This window comes from Haliaeetus albicilla, chromosome 19 (assembly GCF_947461875.1).
Source record: "Haliaeetus albicilla chromosome 19, bHalAlb1.1, whole genome shotgun sequence".
Classification (NCBI taxonomy): Eukaryota; Metazoa; Chordata; class Aves; order Accipitriformes; family Accipitridae; genus Haliaeetus; species Haliaeetus albicilla.
In genome coordinates this window covers 23663506-23683221 of record NC_091501.1, presented here as the reverse complement: position 1 = coordinate 23683221, position 19716 = coordinate 23663506, and the positions used below count along the sequence as shown (strand labels likewise).

At 41.4% G+C, this 19716-nt stretch overlaps 1 protein-coding gene across 10 annotated transcripts in view; it reads left to right on the top strand.

Annotated features, from left to right (window-relative positions):
- The window catches only part of FAR2 (fatty acyl-CoA reductase 2), a 149776-nt gene extending 143969 nt beyond the window's left edge, over positions 1-5807 (top strand). For all 10 annotated transcript variants that reach the window (XM_069806815.1, XM_069806810.1, XM_069806808.1 and 7 more), the window contains one exon: positions 569-5807. In XM_069806815.1, the coding sequence (XP_069662916.1) occupies positions 569-731 (163 nt within the window). In that variant the 3' untranslated portion in view covers positions 732-5807. The remainder of the gene's footprint in view (positions 1-568) is intronic.
- The last annotated feature ends 13909 nt before the right edge of the window (positions 5808-19716 follow it).

Here is a 19716-nt window from a genome sequence, read left to right as displayed (position 1 = left end):
CTCAATAATGCCATTTAAATATATGGTATAAACTACCCCCCCAAAAAAATTCCAGTGCTGCAGTACTGCCAAAGTAAAGGCCATTTATGATTATTGAGTAATTTCCTAACATTAAAGGCAGGGTTTCACGCAAACAGGAGAACTTTATTCATCAGCTCATGCAAATGTAGGTCTTCTAGCCTGCCACCAATCCTGCAAAGTAAAAAAAAAGCCAATATACCAAATCAAAGCAGAAAGTATTGGACCTAAACTATCATAAAGAAAAAACTCTCAGTATGACTTCTGTTGCGGTTTGAAATAAGAGCACACAGAACAAGAGAGACTTGCAATACAGTTGTTCCACCTATCCCACTAGCTATTCACTATATCCTCACTTCAGCACAGTCCTTGGCAAGATGGTAGCGACATCTTGGGCACAGTGTTTTCACTAAAACAGGAATGGCAAAAAGCCCAAGGGCCACTTGTAAACAGGATTTCTTACGAACTTACCTGCAGCAAATGCAGCAAGCTGGTAAGCTTTTTTGTTGTTTTTGTTTTCCTCTATAAGATGCCTCTTTCTCTTTCTCAGGCTGAGGAACATCCGATATGCATTCAACACCACCCTCCTAGTGATCATCTGGCGCATTTTCATTGCAAGGTCACAGATGGCTCGAAACATCTGGTACTTTGTGGTGAGCCTCTGCTACAAGTTCCTTTCCTACTTCAGGGCATCCAGCACCCTTAGGCACTGAAGCTGTCCATCAGCAACCAGCCTCTTCCAGAAGGACCTCCATCTCCTCTAATCAGCAACTATGGGCATCGGGGTCTGAAAGTAGCAGAAAAATCCACTCCCTCCAACAGCAGCCTGCATTTATTGTGCACTGTTACATGTTCACCTTTTTAATTTTAACTAATGCTTTAATACATGGTGGTCTTTCATCTGTAGGACCAGGCCAATTTTTAAAGCCATACCTGAAGCTTTAGGAACAGGTCAAGCTGGAACCGTTCATCTAGAGTCTGATGTGCAAGAGTAAGAATTAACCAAAGTCATTGTCTTCCCGTGTACTACCTAGGCTATCTTAATCCCACCTTCTTCCTCAAAAGAGGCAAATTTAAAGCATACAACCTTGGAAGAAAAGGATGCCATCAGAGGAGACCCAGCCAAGGAAATTAACCTGTAAGAGGTCTTCCTAAAGAGGCTATTCCTTCATTCTCATTCAGTGAAATGGTACCTTACTGAAAAACATGATGTCACATTTTCAGTTTTTCAAAACTTAGAGGGGGAAAAAAGATCAGTTACGCTAGGCCAGTGAACACACTGAACAGTTTTCAGATCTTGTCTTATATTGAGGACTGACACTTTCAAGCCATAACTGAAGACACGCATAGAATTCATGTACCTGTGTTAACTCTACTCACTCAGAAGCTGCTTTCTTATGGAGAGGTATTTTTTCTCTGTGTGGTTAAGGTTGCACTCTATTAAAAAGCCCTGTTCTTGCATTTATCACATTTGCCTGGAACATTTTTTTTGGCTTGAAAAATGCTGTATTTACTCTGAGAATGAAGAAAAAACTTCTTAAAAGATTGAAGAAGAATTCAGAAGCTCTTTATTATTTTTGAGAAATAGCTTTTTTTTCTCCCTTGGGTTTGTCTGCAGGAAACCTCTCTCCCTATAGCTCAAAAAAGGCCTGATGCTGTCCTTCATGCTTTCATTACAGCTAAATCACTTTGCAGTTGATCAACTCCACTAGCAATGAAAGTGTAAAGACATGTATGGAGGAAATCCCATCAGGCCAGTTCTGCTGCCACTCCTGGCAGTAGGAATTAAAAAGTCTGAAACTTGTTTTCATTGAGAATAGGAAAGGCTTCATTGACTTCTGCGTAAAAAAAGTCATGCACAGTGAAGGTAATGCATTTTGTCCTACCTTGCAGTTTAGAAAGGAACCCAAGGATCTTCCTAACGCTCATGGCTATTGGAGATACTTGTTTCACCTAGTGAAGCATGAATTCCGGGGTGGGGGGGAGAGAGAGAAGGAGAGCGCCTTCTTCAAAGTAGCTGGTGCAACAACAGCCTTAGTGCAACAGCAACAAATTCATCATGCTATCAGATTTTTAAAGTTAAATCTAGTACTGGAATATTTTTTATTCAGATAACACTGAATAAGCACTTTAAGATTATCAGACTTCAAAGCAGCTAGTTTTTGAAACAATGCAGCATCCAATTTCTTTAGTCTTGTGTCATGCTAGCTGTCTGAAAAAGTAATGCTACATCACAGAAAAAATGACACAGTTGCTCTTTTGAGAGCTGAGAATAGCAAAGTATTTACAAAGCTGGCATTCTTCAAAAGTTATACTTGTTTTTGGCAGTGAAGGCAAGAGCAGGTTATGATGACAGTATATTTATATCTTAGGCCTCCAAGCTAGTTCAAAAGTCTTTCTAAAGGTGCAAGGAATTAATCTTCCCCTGTATGCCCCAGAGGTCTGGTTTGAAGCGATTGCCAAAGGATACCTGCAGCAGAACCTGACCAGAAACACAGTGGCCAGAATGGCAGGGCTCTGGCACTCCCTAGCAATGTTTGTCACGCATTACTTCTGATCTGTGCTTAATTAGGTCAAGCACCCAGTTTACAAAGATGGAAATTTTTTTAAGCTCTTGCCTTCAACATACTTTCGAAATGAACCCATGCTGGTTGTTAGCTATGTGTTTTCCAAGTTCAGAAAGCTGGCAGTGCGGGCTGTGCATTGCACATTAGCGAGGTGTCATGCCTTGGAAACTAGGAGCTATGGGTTCAGGCGCTGGGGACCAGAAATTTCATGTACAGTGCTTCCGTAGCAGTGTATATGGTGAAGCTTAGCTGCATTATCCTTTGCTAACTTACTTGGCTATGCGGAGACTGTGGCTACCTTGGCAGTGCGAGGCAGGTTGCTGTAGGGATTCCTCTAGAAAGTCTGCATTCTCTCAAGTACATAATCAGGTCATCAGCCAGCTTCCAGTCTTCTCATATGAAAGGCTAAAAAGCAAACCAAAACAAAACTGCAGATTATTTTGAAACAAACTTCCATTAAAAAAGTAGGAAAGAATTTTAGCTCATATCCTGAAAGTCTTTTTAAGTGCCTGCCTTATGTACAAAGAGAAGCAACAGCTAAGGGGATCATAAGTCTTACGCTGTGCACATGACAGACAAAAACTTGAGTCTCACAGAAAAGTCAAATACTGCAGACCTGCTACACCTACAATGTCTGGTCTACATCAGTCAGCTCTACTATGAGTAAAGTGTCCTGCCTTCCCTTCCCCAATGCTCATCATGCCACGCATTCCTCACGTATGCCTGCAGGCGTTCAGAGTTATTTGCCCAGGCTGTATTGTCCCACCAAGCCCAAGATGTATCTTTGCTCACCTGAGCATCTCCAGACCTGTGTTCTGCACATGCAAAAAGATGCTTCAGGTATCACTCAGACCAATGGTGGTACCATGTTCTAAAGCTCTTCAGCATTTTGCTGAAGGTAACAGCCACAGCAAAGCTACTACTCAGCCCTGAGAAAACAGCAGGAGCTGCTTGGGATGTTGCAGAAACACAGCTGTTGCAGATGGTGTGTGCTCTTCTGGAGACCTTTCGTAGCCCACACAGCATCGCCGGCAGCCGATGGCCTTGCCTGGGGTGGGGATCAAGCTGTTAACTTTTCTTAACGCAGACATAACATGCAGTGAAACTTGAATCTTTAATCCCTTGTCTTGTGGCTCGAGATGTTTTCAGGTGATCGTCTGAACCGCAGAAATATGTCAAAAAAACCTCAATGCGGAGACTGACACGTGGCAATGGCCTTTGGGTGCCAATCATGACTGTCAGCGTGGAGAGCTGGACCTGGCATAAGAACTTGTTCTCACCTCAGGCAGTGACTTATCTTTGAGGTTTTACTGTGTGCTCCTCAGTGTATTTGTATGTGCTCTGAAGAAACCCAAGCCTTGGGGAAAATATCTAAAAGAAAACGCTGAGAGACAGCCATTTCTTTTCTTCCCCATTCTCTCTCTTGCTCTTTCACGTATACTTACAAACTTTTGACAAAAGAAAAGCCAAATACAGTTGTTACTAAGTTAAATTGGAGGTCCTGTGGTGACTGTGCACAAATTAACACGAACACCTCAGGAGTAGATATTACTCATGGCTGAAGGCTAGAGCTTTTAATACCTGTAAGGCTGAAGCAGGACTCAAGCTTTTGGGGTGTTTTTTTTTCTCCTACAGAGGTAGCATGGGCAGTGCTATGGGGAGGCGAGAGGAGTAGGAAGAGCATTCCTGCAGCCTCTGCTCACAGACAGCAGAAGCATAGAGAACAACATTGGCAGCCAGTCTGCACAGCCACAAAAGAAAGTATCTATCTATCTGCCACGAGACGGTATAATGGGATTATTTGTTTGCACCCTATGAACTTGCAGTGTATCTACCCCCTCACGGTGTCAGAAGCCTGCAGTGCTGCTACAGAAATAAGACGGACCACTGCTGAACCCAGCGTACTGTTTTTGTTAATACTGTGCACATACACTAGTCTGTAGGCTATAGCTATGAACTGCTGTTGCAAAAGCAATGAAATACTGAATATCATTTCACTGTCAAAGAGCAATGGGCATAAGCTTGCAGTTAAGAAGTATCTTTTTTTTTTTTAATTAAATTGCGATAACAAAAAAAACCAAATCCCTAAAACTAATCCAAGTTTAAACTGCCTTTTGACTGACAACCAAAGCTGTTTAGCTCCAGCATGTCTGTTACCAAAAAAAAAAAAAAATTTCTCACCTTGTTAAGAAAATACAATTCTTTCTTGGTAGAGGGGGGTGGTAACAGACATACTGGTATATTACAGGCTGTTGGCCCATTACCCACCTCCTCAAGAAATTTGTTATTTTACATTTCCTAAGAAAACATGGTTATATATATGCGCGTGTGTGTAGTTACATCTTTCAGCACCAGTCTTCTCACACAATATACAGAGATGGTAAAAGTAGCAGAGCTCATATCGAAATGCCAGGCTGTGCTTGTTTGGTATGCACTGTTCCAATTCAGTTTAAGACAAAGCGATTAAAACCTACCCCAGTTTCCAGCGTAAAGGAAACCGAACCTGTAGTACTATTAATCAAATCATCATCATGAATAAGCAACTGGGAAAAGAGGGAGGGGGGCATTCTTTTGTTTGTAAATAAGCTACAGCTTCATGGTCAAAAGCATGCTGTTGCTCTTCCAGCGTTGACGTTCTACCGCAGAAAGCAAGGATGAACTTTTATTACAATTGGACCCTTTATTCTAGTGCAGAGTAAATAACATACTGTACATTCCCCAGAAGCTAAATGGTGAATACCCCATTACATGGTGCTAAATATAGGTATGAAGGTGGTACAGACTTACTCAAGAGTATTTAAAAAAAAAAAAAAAAAAGCGTATTTGGGGAATAATTAAAGATGTACTATCCCACTTTTCTCTATTGCTTAAAAGTCAACTATGAATTGAGTTGGTTTGTTCAGATTAACACGAAACTGCTTGCAAAAGGTTTCTTGTTCTTAAATAATCTTGGCAGACCCCAGTTTATAGTAAAATATGTACTCTCCCACTGTCCAAAGTTTATATGGTTCTATCTGCTATTTCTATTCTCTTGTTAGCTATGAGACAACTTACTGTTATAAATCTTAATTACAAAGTTTCTAATGTTAAGGTGTAATCTTTTGAGCTCTCAAATCAGATAAAATGGTAAAGTCACAAATTATGAGAACCTCAGCCATAAAATTGTTAATATGATGTTTATGTTATTTTAAACATTTAATAAAACAAAATATTTTAAAACTATGGTTACTTTGCATCGCTCAAGTTGCTAAAGGAGGTGGTTACTTGCTGGCCATTGCAGTTCAGAACAGGCTGCATCTGCACCACATCTGTAGCACAGCTGCCTGTGTCCCTGCCTGCGTGGAACGGCAGCCCCACCTGCAGGCAGCTGCCAGCACAAGGAAAGGGAAAACAAAGAGGGGGAAGTCCCAAATTTTAATAAAAGTAATGACTGTGAGACTTTAACCCGGATACATACAACCTGGAAGGGTCCATCTCTGGTAAGTGTCCTCCAGAAAGTGATGGGGACAGGTCTTAAGCAAGGGCAACTTGGGAATAACCCGACCAACTTCCTGAGCAACGTACCATTTGCACCCAAGAATATTACCCCAAATTCTTAGTTTTACAAGGTAAGGACTTTAATTTACACTTGGCGTTAACACTATAATGCTCTTCTGGCATAGAGAGCTTTTAAAGTCCACAGAAATACGGTATGCTTTTATTTTCAAGACCCTACCATACAGCGAGAAAAGTTAAGGATGTTACTGCATAGGCATACGTGGGGGTTGGAAATAATTGTGGTTTACATGTGTTTCCAAGAAGTGTACACAATAATATTTCAGGCTGTTGGGTAAGTTCTTAATCTAGCAATTCTCAGGATTGCCAAGAACATTCTGACTCTGACAAACACTTCACTGTACTTCGCATGATGTCTCCAAGGCCATTGGGAAGCAGTGGCACAGTGAGATAATGAAATCGTATTGACAAATAGCAGGACTAACTAGAAAGTTGGTTGGGTGTTTTACAAGTAGAACAGTTCTTACCTTTTCCAGTTCTGATAAAAAAAAAAAAATTATCTTTCTTGCTGAAATAAAATCTTTACAGCTGGGAACATCAATAGTCAACAACCTCCAACTGCCCAAAGCAAAGACACCGTCTCAAGGTCTGAGTCCAGGCACTCCGTCAGTGTATTTGTAGACAAAGAGAATGTCACATCCATCAGAGGTCTCTGCTATCAAATCTTCGGGGGGAAAAAAAAAAGTGTATATTTTAACAATAAAGCTTTAGTCTAGTAAATGTTTCCAGCTATCTGCATTGGAAGAGCCCGAAATCAAAACACCTCCATTCCCTTGGCTGCTGCAGCAATTCTGTTTTCAAATGCATATGCGCAGCACAGCCCACCACCAGTCCACTCACATCTCCTCTAGCTGGCCTGCTGGATATTGGCTTATTCCCCAACACTTCACGAAGATTCACGATAGGTAGATTATCTGAGCTTCTTCCAGAGCTCAGCAGGAACACAGTGGCATCAGACACCCTGAGCGCTGAGCACAAACTGTAATTGTTCTCTGTGTTTCAATACTTCCATTTTAATTCTAGTGACTGCAATGCTTTGCAATAATCTCATTTTCAGAAACTTTTAATCTTATAAATATATACAGGTATATATTCATAGATTCATATGTGTAAAATAACACATATGTTATACATATGTCTCAAGACAGGCCTGGTCAAAATATCTGGCATTTATATATCTATGGATGAACACAGGAGTGCACATAGACAAACACAAAAATTTGAAGGCAGGGAAAGAGGGCAGATCTAATCTGAGTAGGGTCAAATCCGCATACAGCTGGGTTTCTGGAAAGGGAAAGGAATGGAGTTTTAATATTGATTGCCATTACAATTAAGTGTAACAGGAGGGTAGCAAGGCACAAGCATGCTGTAAAGAGCAGTATGCTATGCACTGTCAATGAAGGTAACAGGAAACTAATTTAACAGAAAACATAGCTAGACCTGCCTTCATTTCAGTACGAAGGTATCGCATGTCTTACCTAATTTTTAAAATCACACATTCTCAGTGACCAAAAATTTAGCTTTTTTTTCCCCAGACATTATTTTGAACTCTAGAAGTTAAAATGCCCTTCAAAAACGTCAAGTTGTTAAATTCCAAGGGGCCTATGGGGGACCAAGACGTGGAGGTGGTAGATGTGGATGGACTAGTATTTTTCAGTTTCTGTCCAACACTATCCAAGAAAAAAGCATTTCCTTATCATAAAATTAAAAGAAAACCGTACAAATTTGTTAGTTTTCAAAAGAATTGTTTGCCAAAAAGCACATTAGGAAATATTTTCACCATGTATTACTGATAAAAATGGTTTTGTCAAGAGTCAGAAATCATTCTACTAACTCCTTTCCAAAAATTATATTTGTTGTAGAAAGTTTGTCCTCTTGGACTCATTTCACCAAATCACAAATATATTTTCCTTTAAATTTCTCCAAAGGTGCTTTTTTTTTTTTTTTAATTTGAAAAAAATAAGAATACCTTGATAAAAGCAAAACAAGAAACAACCAGACCATCTCTGAAAAAAAGGCATGAAGATTGAGGCGGTATTTAGCGCATATGACTAATTCTGGATGAGAAGTCTTTCTTCCTGCCATGTAAACAACCATGCATGCAGCCTGTTACTCATCACCAGTTGGCTGATTTCTCCTAAACACTGCGGTAGAAGTGGTCTCGTGGATCGTACAGCATGTAGAATGCTGGTATAAATACAGAGAGCGACCTCTTTTCAACGACACAGGCTAAACAGACATAAAAACACTTGTGTCTGTGTGTGTATGTATGTGTAGATATATATACACACGCACACATACACGTGTGGGTACGTGCATATATGTGTGTATATATTCTATATAAATATATATATATCTATTCTGCAGGTCTAATCCACTGCTGTAGGCCAGCCAGTTTGTCTCTCATTCTGTTGTCCCCAACCCCAACAATACTTCTGCTACCCCAACTTCACATTTCTCACATTCTTCTGGGAGTCACACAGCTCCCAGCTTTCCTCTCTCCTCACAATCCGTTCTCTTTCCCCACCCCACAGACCTCTCTCGAAATGTTTTGATTATCATTCCTTTATAGCAAGAGCATGTTCTGTATCAGAGATGAGAAAGAAAGAGAGGAGGGTCCAGAGAGGCCCTGGGGTGTCTGTGGGCCAAGATTAGAAGGAAACTGGCTCGTCACAGCTTCACTGTGAGAGGAGAAGAAAGAGGGCTGAGCTTAACATTTCTCAGTCCCCAGAACGTCCACTTGATGGTCCACAGCTGTTTGATGTAGGCTACAGCAAAAGTAGGGGTAAGGAGAGAAAGAAGAGGGGAGCTGCCCCAGTTTGCACTGAAGGACTCCAGATTAAAGGAGCGGCTTTGTCTCAACCTTTGCATAAGCGCCCTGCTACTGCTACGGCCACCACAATCTTATTCCAGTCTTACCTAACAAAACTTAGCATGAAAAACGAAATCTGACCCATGCTATTCAGATGAAACAGAAATATTTTTTCATTCTTCTTTTCAAGTTAATGGCACTCTTAGTGGCATTTGGTATTGACTTTATAATGATGCTCTTTCATCAGAACTGCATTTTGCCAGTCTCCCTCTAGGCTTTGTAAGATTTATACTACATGTCCTAGTCCAATAAGAAAAGAGAAGGATGTTGAGGGCTTTTTGTTTGTCGGTTTCTGGGGTTTGTTTGGTTTTAGAGAACAAACAGAGGATATGCCTTTCGACCCTACTAATTTTGAAAATTAAGGACAGAGACCGCACCTCATGATGTTGGTCTTCTGTAAAGCAAGAACAGATAATGTCTAGTAATCATCTCTCACTTCCTTGCAATATAGCAGAGTTTAAGGAAAGAAAAAGTCACAGCATTATCATGAGCCTTTCCTTAATGAACATTATTTCAAATCCTGAAACCCAGGGCATACGTCAAAGACATCATTTTCATTTTGTTAGCAAATCTTTTCTTAAAATACCATTTTCCTTTTTTTTTTTATGTAAATGTGATCTTTAGGGAGAAAAAAAAAAAATCAATTTTCCATTAAGATGCATCAATGAATTAAAGCCATCAGCAAGAAATTTCAAATTCATTCCAAAGAACAAAGACTTAAAGGTCAACCTGCAGACTTCAATATTTAAAGCTTTTCTTCTGACATTCTGATGACATAGTATTATCAAGCCAAATAATCAATTAAATAAGCTAGGGAAATTGTATTACTATTCATTTTCTAAGAGAAGCAAAACAGGGAGGAGGAAAATGATGTCATGCACGACAACCAGTCCTTAGCCTATACACCATAGCTTAGATGACAGAATAAGCACCAGGTCTCAAGGGAAGGGATCTCAGCCAATTGTCCCCATCTCCCTCAATTAAAGACAACCAGAAGTTACTGTTGTTTGTTAAGAATAGACCCACAGGTCCCACTTTATAACTGCCTGAATCAGGATTATTTGACTCTAAGTGCTGTGGCACAACAATAAAGTAGATTTCTGGACTTTGGTGCCCTACCTATTGAATGGGATGCCAAAGCAAAGGAAGTAACGGCTGCCTGCAGGTCAGTTGAATTAACCTGTATCCCATTCAGAGCCATGAGAGGGGTGCACACTCATCTAATCCTCTTGCCAGAAATGACCCGATAATACAAATTCTCATAACCAATACAAATTCTCATAACCCCCTGCACTGCAATCTCAGAGGTGACTTGCTCCTTCCAGGGAAGCAGCACACGCTACGCTGCTCATCACGTGAGCTTCACCCAGACCCAGATGTAAAAAGCCACATCAAAAGTACACATCAAAGAAATGCATCTTCTATAAAAATGACCCAGAATGAAGATTAGGTAAGACAGCATCAAGGCAATAGCTCTGAAGCTGCCTTTGAAAACCTAATAGTGGTTTCCGTAGGCTGCCAAAACAAAATGCAACAGGGACAAACACACCAAATCACCTGAACACCATTATTCTGCATCCCTATCCGCTGGCCTTGTCTATGTCCCGATATGTGTTCAGGTACCTCTGAGGAAGAGGAGGGAATGGAAAAAGAACATTCTAGATGAAGGTCTGCTGGCGGGGATTGCAGGCACATGGACACAAGTGACAGTCTACCTGCACAGAGATCGGTCTGCACATAACTCGACTCAGGGCCAGGGAAGAAAGTGACTTTTAAAACCACTGCTCAACAAAATTCACCCTTCCCCAATTTTCCCTGAATGGGGTATGCAGAGAGCTTTGCCGAGGGCTTTCAACAGAAATTCCCACCTCAGCTGGTGACCCGACTTCTGTATTTCTGATTCACTTCTCACTGTAAGCTTCTCCTCTCCAGTTGAGCTGTTTGGGCTCATAACCTCTCCCAAAGAGCACAACCCCTTGAGAATCACTTGGGGAAAGCTGCTGCCAAAGTGCAACATAATTAATTGGACTAAATGTATATAAACTGGTCAGAGAAATCAGGGCTGGTGAAAATGCCAGAAAAATAGCAAAAAAGTTTGTAGGAAGAGGTTGTGCCTGTATTTAGGTCAGTAAATGTAAACAGAGAACAGGCAAGATTTGAGGCAAGCAAGGCAAATGTTTTGCTAGTTATAATGTTGGTCCTTTGCCACTGTCATTTGTGACTCTTTCTGACAGTATTTGCTGGGCAAGATACTGAAAAGCGCCCAAAAGAATGGGCGAGCACCCCAGTGACTGTGTCTTGATTTCAGCTGGGATAGAGTTAGTTTTCTTTCTAGTAGCTGGTATAGTGTTATGTTGTGGATTTAGGATGAGAAGAATGTTGATAACACACTGATGTTTTCAGTTGTTGCTGAGTACTGTTTAAGTCAAGGACTTTTCAGCTTCTCATGCCCAGCCAGCAAGAAGGCTGGAGGGGCACAAGAAGTTGGGAGGGGGCACAGCCAGGGCAGCTGACCCAAACTGGCCAAAGGGGTATTCCACACCATGTGAGGTCATGCCCAGTATTTAAACTGGGGGGAGTTGGCCTGAGGCGCAGATCGTTGCTCAGGAGCTAACCAGGCATCAGTCAGCGAGTAGTGAGCAATTGCACTGTACATCACTTGTATATTCCAATCCTTTTATTAATCTTGTCATTTTATTATTGTTATTACCATCATTCCTAATTTCTTCCTTTCTGTTCTATTAAACCGCTCCTATCTCAACCCAAAAGTTCAACTTCTTTTTTCCCCTATTCTCTCCCCCATCCCACCGGGTGGGGGGGCAGTGACTGAACGGCTGTGTGGTGCTCAGTTGCTGGCTGGGGTTAAACCACGATGCTCTGCCGGTTACATCTTGACAAGAAAGTAATAAAAAGCTATAGTATAGCACAATCTTGCAGAGAATGGAAGGTGGGTTTATACGTATTTTATTCTTTCTCACTGCCTCAGGCCTTCAAAAATGAAGACAATTTGGAACTCAAGGAACTAAAGAATGATTTACAACTCTAGATAGTAAAAACTAGAGTTTGTAATTGTAGAGTATTGGCTACTTGGAAGCGTGAATAGCAGTAAGTTATTCAACAATGACTATGTTTATGCAACACTGAGTTTAAGGGGAAATTTTTCCTTGAGTTACTCCTGTCTTCACAAGCCATGATTATCGATTGTTTTAGAACATTTTGTTGCTCCCATTCCAGCAGAGGCTGATGTGACAATTGGTCTGGGAAAAAAGAAAAATGTCAGTTGCCTATGGAGCTCTCTGGAAAGTTTGCTACCACTTAACACCTCCGGGGAAACTTCCTTGATAAATAAAGGGCTGCCAGGTAGGATACATCAAGAAAAATCCTGAGAAAGATTAAGTCAGCAAGGGCAGATGCAGCAGAAAACAGACTAATAAGGTAAACTAGCTTGAAAAGGCAAGTGAGGCTGAAGTCAGGGATTTGACACTCTGCACGTCAGGAGAACAATTACATTAAAGCAGGGCCAAATACGATACGTTAGAAAGTAAAAGAGAGGAACAAACACATTTTTCACCTTGCTCTACTGAAAGAAAGTGGATATACACAACCATATTACTTATGACTTAAGAGTTCCATTTATAATTAAACTCAAGTAATGCAGGTTGACTTCACATGCCAGTTTATAACCCCAGATGGACAACAGACCTTTTATTAGCTGTGACACTTGGGAGCAAGGTGTCATAAACAAAACCGTTCAAGTTCTGGCTTTAGTAATGATAAGTAATGACTAATCTGGGAAGCCACCCATAGCGCACCTCCATACAGACAGTTTATCTGCCCCATAGTCACTGTGCTGTTGCTTCACATGAGCACACGGGGTAATGAAGGAAGCAGAGGGCCACCCCGCTCTGGGATTCTGGCTGTACCACCCAGTGTTAACAGAGCCCTCAGCCCCATCGGCAGTAAACCCTAGCCTTGGCTTGGCAAAGCGCTAACCCAAGTATAGTGCTCTCTGATGAAAGCCAACTCATTTATAAGCAAGTCAGAAGGCAGGACAATTTGTATTTTTGTGTACCATTATGTCCCAAACACATCTGAACAACTCCTCCCAGAGCTACTGGGGAACTTGGAGGCGTTCCTCCACCCAAGCTGACCGAGTGAAGGGAGGGAGCTAGAAGAGACATGTTTCTCCTTTGGGCCCAGATACCTTTATATCCTGCAGTGCCACAGAAAGGGACAAGAAGAGACATCCTCCAAAGCCCTTGCTCTACTCCTGGAGCCTGTCCTTACCCTCTTTGACTTCTTAGGGTCTTCGAAACCCAGCTGCCTGCCACCTCAGCAGCTGAACCGAGGAACCTCTGGAGAGTTTATTCGTGACACTACTCCACGTCACCAAACCGTAGTCTGGGAAGTAGCCAGGGTTGCATTTCCCAAATACTACAGTCCCCCAGTACAAAAGCACTCAAAGTTACTCACCACATTGCAAGAGTGACTTTCCATAGATATGGCTGCATCCTCTGATCGGGAGCTCCTTAGACAAACCTCACAAGCCAATTTTGGGACCTAGCAGACATTACATGCATAAGTAACTAGCTAGGCAGCAGTTTTAAAGAAAATTACATCTATTTGTATCTAGTCTGACGAGTCAGTCAAATAGCTGCTTCTGGGCAGTCTGAGCCACATTCCCAACATGCCGTCTTGAAAAATACGTTGTAATCTTGCATTGTTTTTGTATTTGTTGAGTTTTTGATTCATATTTTTAATTACATTACCATGTAAAAAAAACATCAGAGGCTTAAAGTTTCTCCTTTGCTGCAAGGGAAAAATTTGTTTGTGTTTTGTAAATCTAGTCAGGTTTTTATATGGTGAGAATTAACAAACCTTGGTGAAACTGAGTTCAGTGATACAGCCTGATCCATGGGGCAACACCGCCTGCAAAAGGATTTGGTTTATGTTCAGTTTATCTACCACCCCACTTATCTTCATAATAAAGCTCGTGGGGTCACAACATGTTGAAAATGAGATGAAAGCTAAGCACAGCGGCTAGCTTCATTTCAGTTCAGGTTACCGTGAGTCACCAAACACCGTAATCACCTTTCTCGCCTTCCACCACTCGCTTTCCACCTTTGCCACATACTCTTTCTCCCCCATGAGCCACTGCAAGGCCTCCTTACCTCGGCTCCCCTCCTGGAGCTGTACAGCTCATTATTTCCACCTCAGCACCGAGCCTGAGCATCTCTGTATTGAATTATCTCCAAGGTCTTCAGGGCATTCTTCCCAATTCATGAAGGTCATTTCAAATTCTAATCATATCCTCTGACGCTTCGGCTCTCACTGCCAGCCTGATGTCAGCTACAAGGTTGAAAAGCACACACTGTACTCCAACATTGAGATCGTAAATTAAACTCCTAGGCAGTGCCAAACCCCCTTATTCCCCACGCCGCTCCTTTTCTCCCTTATCCTCCCCCTTCTACCCTCACGTCCTTCACGGGGAAGCTTGTGCTCACCTCCTGCTGACAGCCAACGCTACGGGCCAAGCCCAAACCCTTGCTCTCTTCCATAGGAGATGCCGGCGTCCTGCAAAACCGCTCGTGGGTGCAAGCGTCTCCCCCCACACCGCCGCGGATGCCTCCCTCCCCAGCCAGCACAGCCACAGCCCCACCATCCCACCTTGCCTTCTTCCTCGGCCCTCCTGCCACCGCTCGCGGCGGGTGTTGAGCCTCTTCCCGAAATAACACTGCCTGCGCTCATCGGCCAGGGCCTCGGGCAGGTTTAGCTTAAAGAAGGTCCCCTCGTGTGGCTCGACGCTGCTTCGTGAACTTCTGGTGAACCTCTGAGCCGCTGCCTTTTCCCACGAGATGAGAGTCTCCCAAATGGCAGCCAGACGGGTGGTATTTGCCTGTCAAAAATAGGGGAGAGAAAGCAGGGTTGGAATATGGCTACTACTTCAAAAATAAATAATAAATAGAAAAGGCAGGGAAGCCTTCCTAATTTTTAACTAAACAAGGGGGAAGGAGAGGGGGACAAAGCGTGGGAGCAAAGCAGCAGTCAGGGAGGTTAGGTTTCCTTCTGGGGAAATAAAGTGGGATGCAGCAGAGAACTGGGAGGGTGGTAAAAGTCACGGCCACGAGATGGGGATCACGCTGAAACCAGGAGATGTAACATTCAGCTTTGGCCCCTCTGCTGTGGGGTTGTCCGAGACTATGATCCAGCTGCTGGTGGGGATGGAGAGGAGCAGCAGCAGTAGTGGGAGTGGGCATTGTGGGGAGCACCTGAGGAGATGGGGCAACTTTTTTCTCTTGGGGGAAGGAGCGGGTTGAGGAAGCCTCACCAGTCCTGTCTCAAACCAGAAACGCAGAGATGTACAGACAGACACATGCTGACTGCCCGGTTCAGGTCAATTAAACATCCTTTGCAACAAGGGAGGATGGGCTCAGCCCAAGACGCTGAGCCCCCTGACCACAGGTGAACACGGCAAAGCCGTGCAAGCGAAAGAATCTCCCTGCGATCAGTTCAACCAGAAAGCAAGGAAACGGTTTGGCAGGCTGGATGAGCCAGGGCACTCGAGGGAGAAGCCAGCAGAGAGGAGAAACAGAAAAGCAGAGAAAATGAAGCTCGCTCCCATGCTGCACAACCAACAGCTACACAACCGCTGAGGATTTCTCCCAACATAAAAGGACCTGACCCCAGGAATGGTCCCAAAAAAACACAAAAGGGCTTCTCCCCCACCCGTGCCAGGTCGGGTCTGCTCAGACCTCTGCTCTGCTCGCCTTGCTCCAGCTTGGGACTCCCCCGGTGCCCCCCAGCCCGGCGGATCCGCTCAGCAGCCGTGCGGCACATCTCCTCCACGGACATCACAGGGAGCGCAGCGCTCTCAGAGCCGTCCCAAGAAAAAGACCCAGGTTGCTCCATGTCCGTGGGAGGTAAGAGTTGGAACGTGTGCCTAACAGGCATCGGAAATAAGTTTAAAATCTTTCCCAAGTCTGTGTTTTGAATCACTTGTAAAATGTACTCAATTTTTTTTTTCCCTTTACTTTGCTGAAATGTATGTGAATTTGAGTTAAGGAACTCCTACAAGATATTGTAGAACAGAAACTGAAACATTAGAGGATTATTTTTTTTTCAGTAATTGACACAATGTCTCTTTCGGAAGGTTTTAACTTCAAGTTTTAGCAGGAAAAATTCTTTTATCAAAAATTATTTCCATCCTTCAGATTTTAATACAAGCTTCCCATTTTCTAAAATATGCTCATAATGCATAACCAGGGGATAACTAACCCTGCCCCTCAAATCAAAATACTGCATTTCCAAACACTTACATTTATATTGTAAGCATTTTTGGTCCTGTTTATATTATTTTGGCAAATAAAAGAGAGAAAAACATTTTAGACATAGTCCTCCTATCACCTTATTCTATACGATTACCCTTCTTTTTGTGATCCATTACCTCCCTTACCGCATAATTATTGATATAAAGTAATATGTCATACAACGTTCAAGGGATCAAAACACTTTCTTGTCAGACAGCCTGAAAATCAATATATCATACTGTGCTTAATTCCTTAGTGGATGGAGCCTGCTCATGAGAGGTGCTGAGAACTTCTCTGTTACACTGGCTGCAGTCTTACCTGCTCCAAAATACTGTCTGCAGAGATGGACAAAGTAAAACAGAACCTCGATCTAGCCTATGATCAAAACTATCAAAGTCTAAAGGCTCTGGGTGAATACTTATCGATAAGGCAGTGAATTGCCAGTCTGGATTTTACTTAAATCTATTTGATCTAAGTCGATTCACATAGGTTTTGGCTTACCGCTGGGGCAAGAAGGACGCAAACAAACAAATTAACAAAATAAAATAATATAAAATAAAACAAAACAAGTACAGCCAAACAACAACAAGCTTAGTTCTAGGTTGGTAGCATAATGCTACAATAAATATGAAACAATAGCCATTCTAAAAGTACTAGTGAAAGTTCAGGTCCACCAGATAAATGAAAAGACCTGTGGAATTATCAGCCAAACAATTAACAAGTACAATACCATTAGGCAAAACACAGCATTTTATCAGAAATCACACCAGTTGCTTTGTCCAAACTTAGTCCAGCTTATTATTGTTTTGTTTTAATTTATTCCAACCAGATCTGCAGCAGCAGCAAAATCCTACTTATTTATTGTTGTTACTACAGTATATTCCATTACGAGGTGTCAGTTAAGAACATTACTTCTGAGGGTCAGTGGTACCAGTCCAAAATATACCTTGTAATGTCTAAAAGTGATGAGGTGGTCTGTACATCAGTGGGCAAAAGAGGATGGAAAGATGCTGAAGATTAGGATGGAAGGAGCTGATGTTTAAAAATCAAACCATAAGAAAAGGAATTCTTAAAGTTCTATAAGTTAAGATTTATTTAGAAAAAAGTGAAAGTGAGAAATAAAAAAATGAAACTAAGAAAGTGATGGGATTCTCCTGACTCATGACCAAGCAACCCCTTCAGAATCCGGCAAGATTCTGAAAAGCTGTAATGAATTGAGGAACAGCAAAAGGAAGGAGAAAGCTGGGAGAGAGAATGTGAGCTTAGATGTTTTATAGAAAGACGGTCCCAGTGGTGGTCCACGCACAAACTAACACTACCATATAACAAAAGCAATAGCTACATTATTGTCACTTATTTATGAATCTTTGGCACTAAGGCGAGTCTAATATTTCTAGAAATAGATTTTTTTAAAATATTTTTCCAAGACTTCATTTACATGATTACCGACTCAAAATAAAGAACATGAAAGAAAGCAAAAGAATTAACTAGATCTAATATGCATTAAATTAAAACTAGCTTCTGTTAGGATTTCTTCCAATCAGGGTATTCTTTAGCCTTAGAAAGCAGTATAAAATCAGCCAATGAGCAATACAAAATAGCACATATGTTTTGGTATGTAAAGCAAGAATTCTCTGCTGATAAGTTGTTTATCAAGATTTGTTTTATTATAGCAATTGGCATTTTATTTGGAAGTGCTATGTTCTATGATAAATATGGAACTGAAGCGTTGAAAAGTTTTACTAAACTAGACACATACATCATTTTTACTTACTTCTCAGCAACAAAAATGGTCATGAACCCTCTGACTCTGTGCACATTGGCAGTCTTCCATGATCAAGTAAAGAACCAAAATTGTTAAAAAACCCAAACATTCAGGAACATAAGCTAGAGGTTAAGATACTCACTACCCACACCTTTTTACACCAGTTACAGTTAAATTAATCGGAGCAAAGTTTTAGATCTCATGGTAAATTCAGAGGGAGACAGAAATAGTCTTCTCATAGGAAGATGGATCAGATCTTCCTAACCAGGCTCCAAGACATACAAATACTGCAAGATCCAGTCGTCTCTGTCATTAGCAGAAAATGACCGAACAATACTTTTTTTCAGCACATCAGGAGCGCATATTTAAGTATCATTCTTATGAGACGGAATTTCCAAAGTAGCGCGACTTACAAGCTAATATGGCTGGGACAATCTCCAAACCCGAGACAGCACGGAACCGCACGCTCAGTGCTGACGGAGGATGCTACAACCAAATGCTGACTTTCCTGCCAGGCTAGCCCTGACTACGGGCATCAAAAGTGCCCTGGCTGAATAGCACAACTCTGGGGAACCAGGCGTTAAATCTCATGTTGTACCGGCATTTTGTCACTGTCAGAATCGCACCTTTCAACAGTGCAATTAAGTCATATATTTTCATAAATGTCTGCGTATGCGTCATTATAAAATGAAACAAGTAATTACAGATTTATCCCTGGATAACAGTGTAGTTCACTTCAGCACACCGATTTTGGCAACCTAAACGTCTTCTGTTTTTTTTATATGGCACAACTGCAAGATCTTTGTACGTTAATTACTTGCTATAATACTATTTAGCCTGCAGCATTCCCCCCCCCCAAAAAATCAAATTTCCCTGGCAGAAATTACCCTTTCTAACCCCACATTTCTCTTGTAAAAGTTATGGAAACTGTAAGACTACTCTTAGTTCAGTCACCACTATAAAAATATCATCAAAGTCATATGCCTTGAATCCTTTTTTTACACACAGAATTTTCTATATAAGACCCTTACATTCCCCTTTTTTCCTGCCTTAAGTATCCATGTATACACAGTTGCACTATTGTTTTTTCATTAATTTAATTAATGTGCCTAGTACTGTAAAAATTACATTTAATCCATCTCAAATATAGAAGAATCATTTCCCTCACAGAGAACAAAAATTCATTTTGTTACAACATGAAGAATATTTACCTGTTCCTCCTGGCAAAGAGAATCAGTTAAATGATTTATCCATGAAGTCCACAATTTCTCATTCACCTAAACAAGAAAGAACAATCGTTAAAGCCCTGGCCCTAGCAAAGCTGGAAGCAAATGTTCCTTACCTGGGGACTAATTCTACTTACTCACTGACACAAAGTCAGAACTATAAGTGTTTGAGGGAAAAGTTCTAGGGGAAAAAAAAAAAACAACCAAAAACCACAGAAGTATTCTAAAGAACTATATTTTAAACAATATTACTTAGAAATATTAATTATTGAGTAGAAAAGTCAAAATAATGTAAGAAAAATATTGCATGAAAAAAATAGATTAATGTTATAAAGAAACCAGGGGAAAAAGAAAAATCAGTTTGAACATAGAAATTCTTTTAAGATGGTAATGCAGAGCAGTGGGT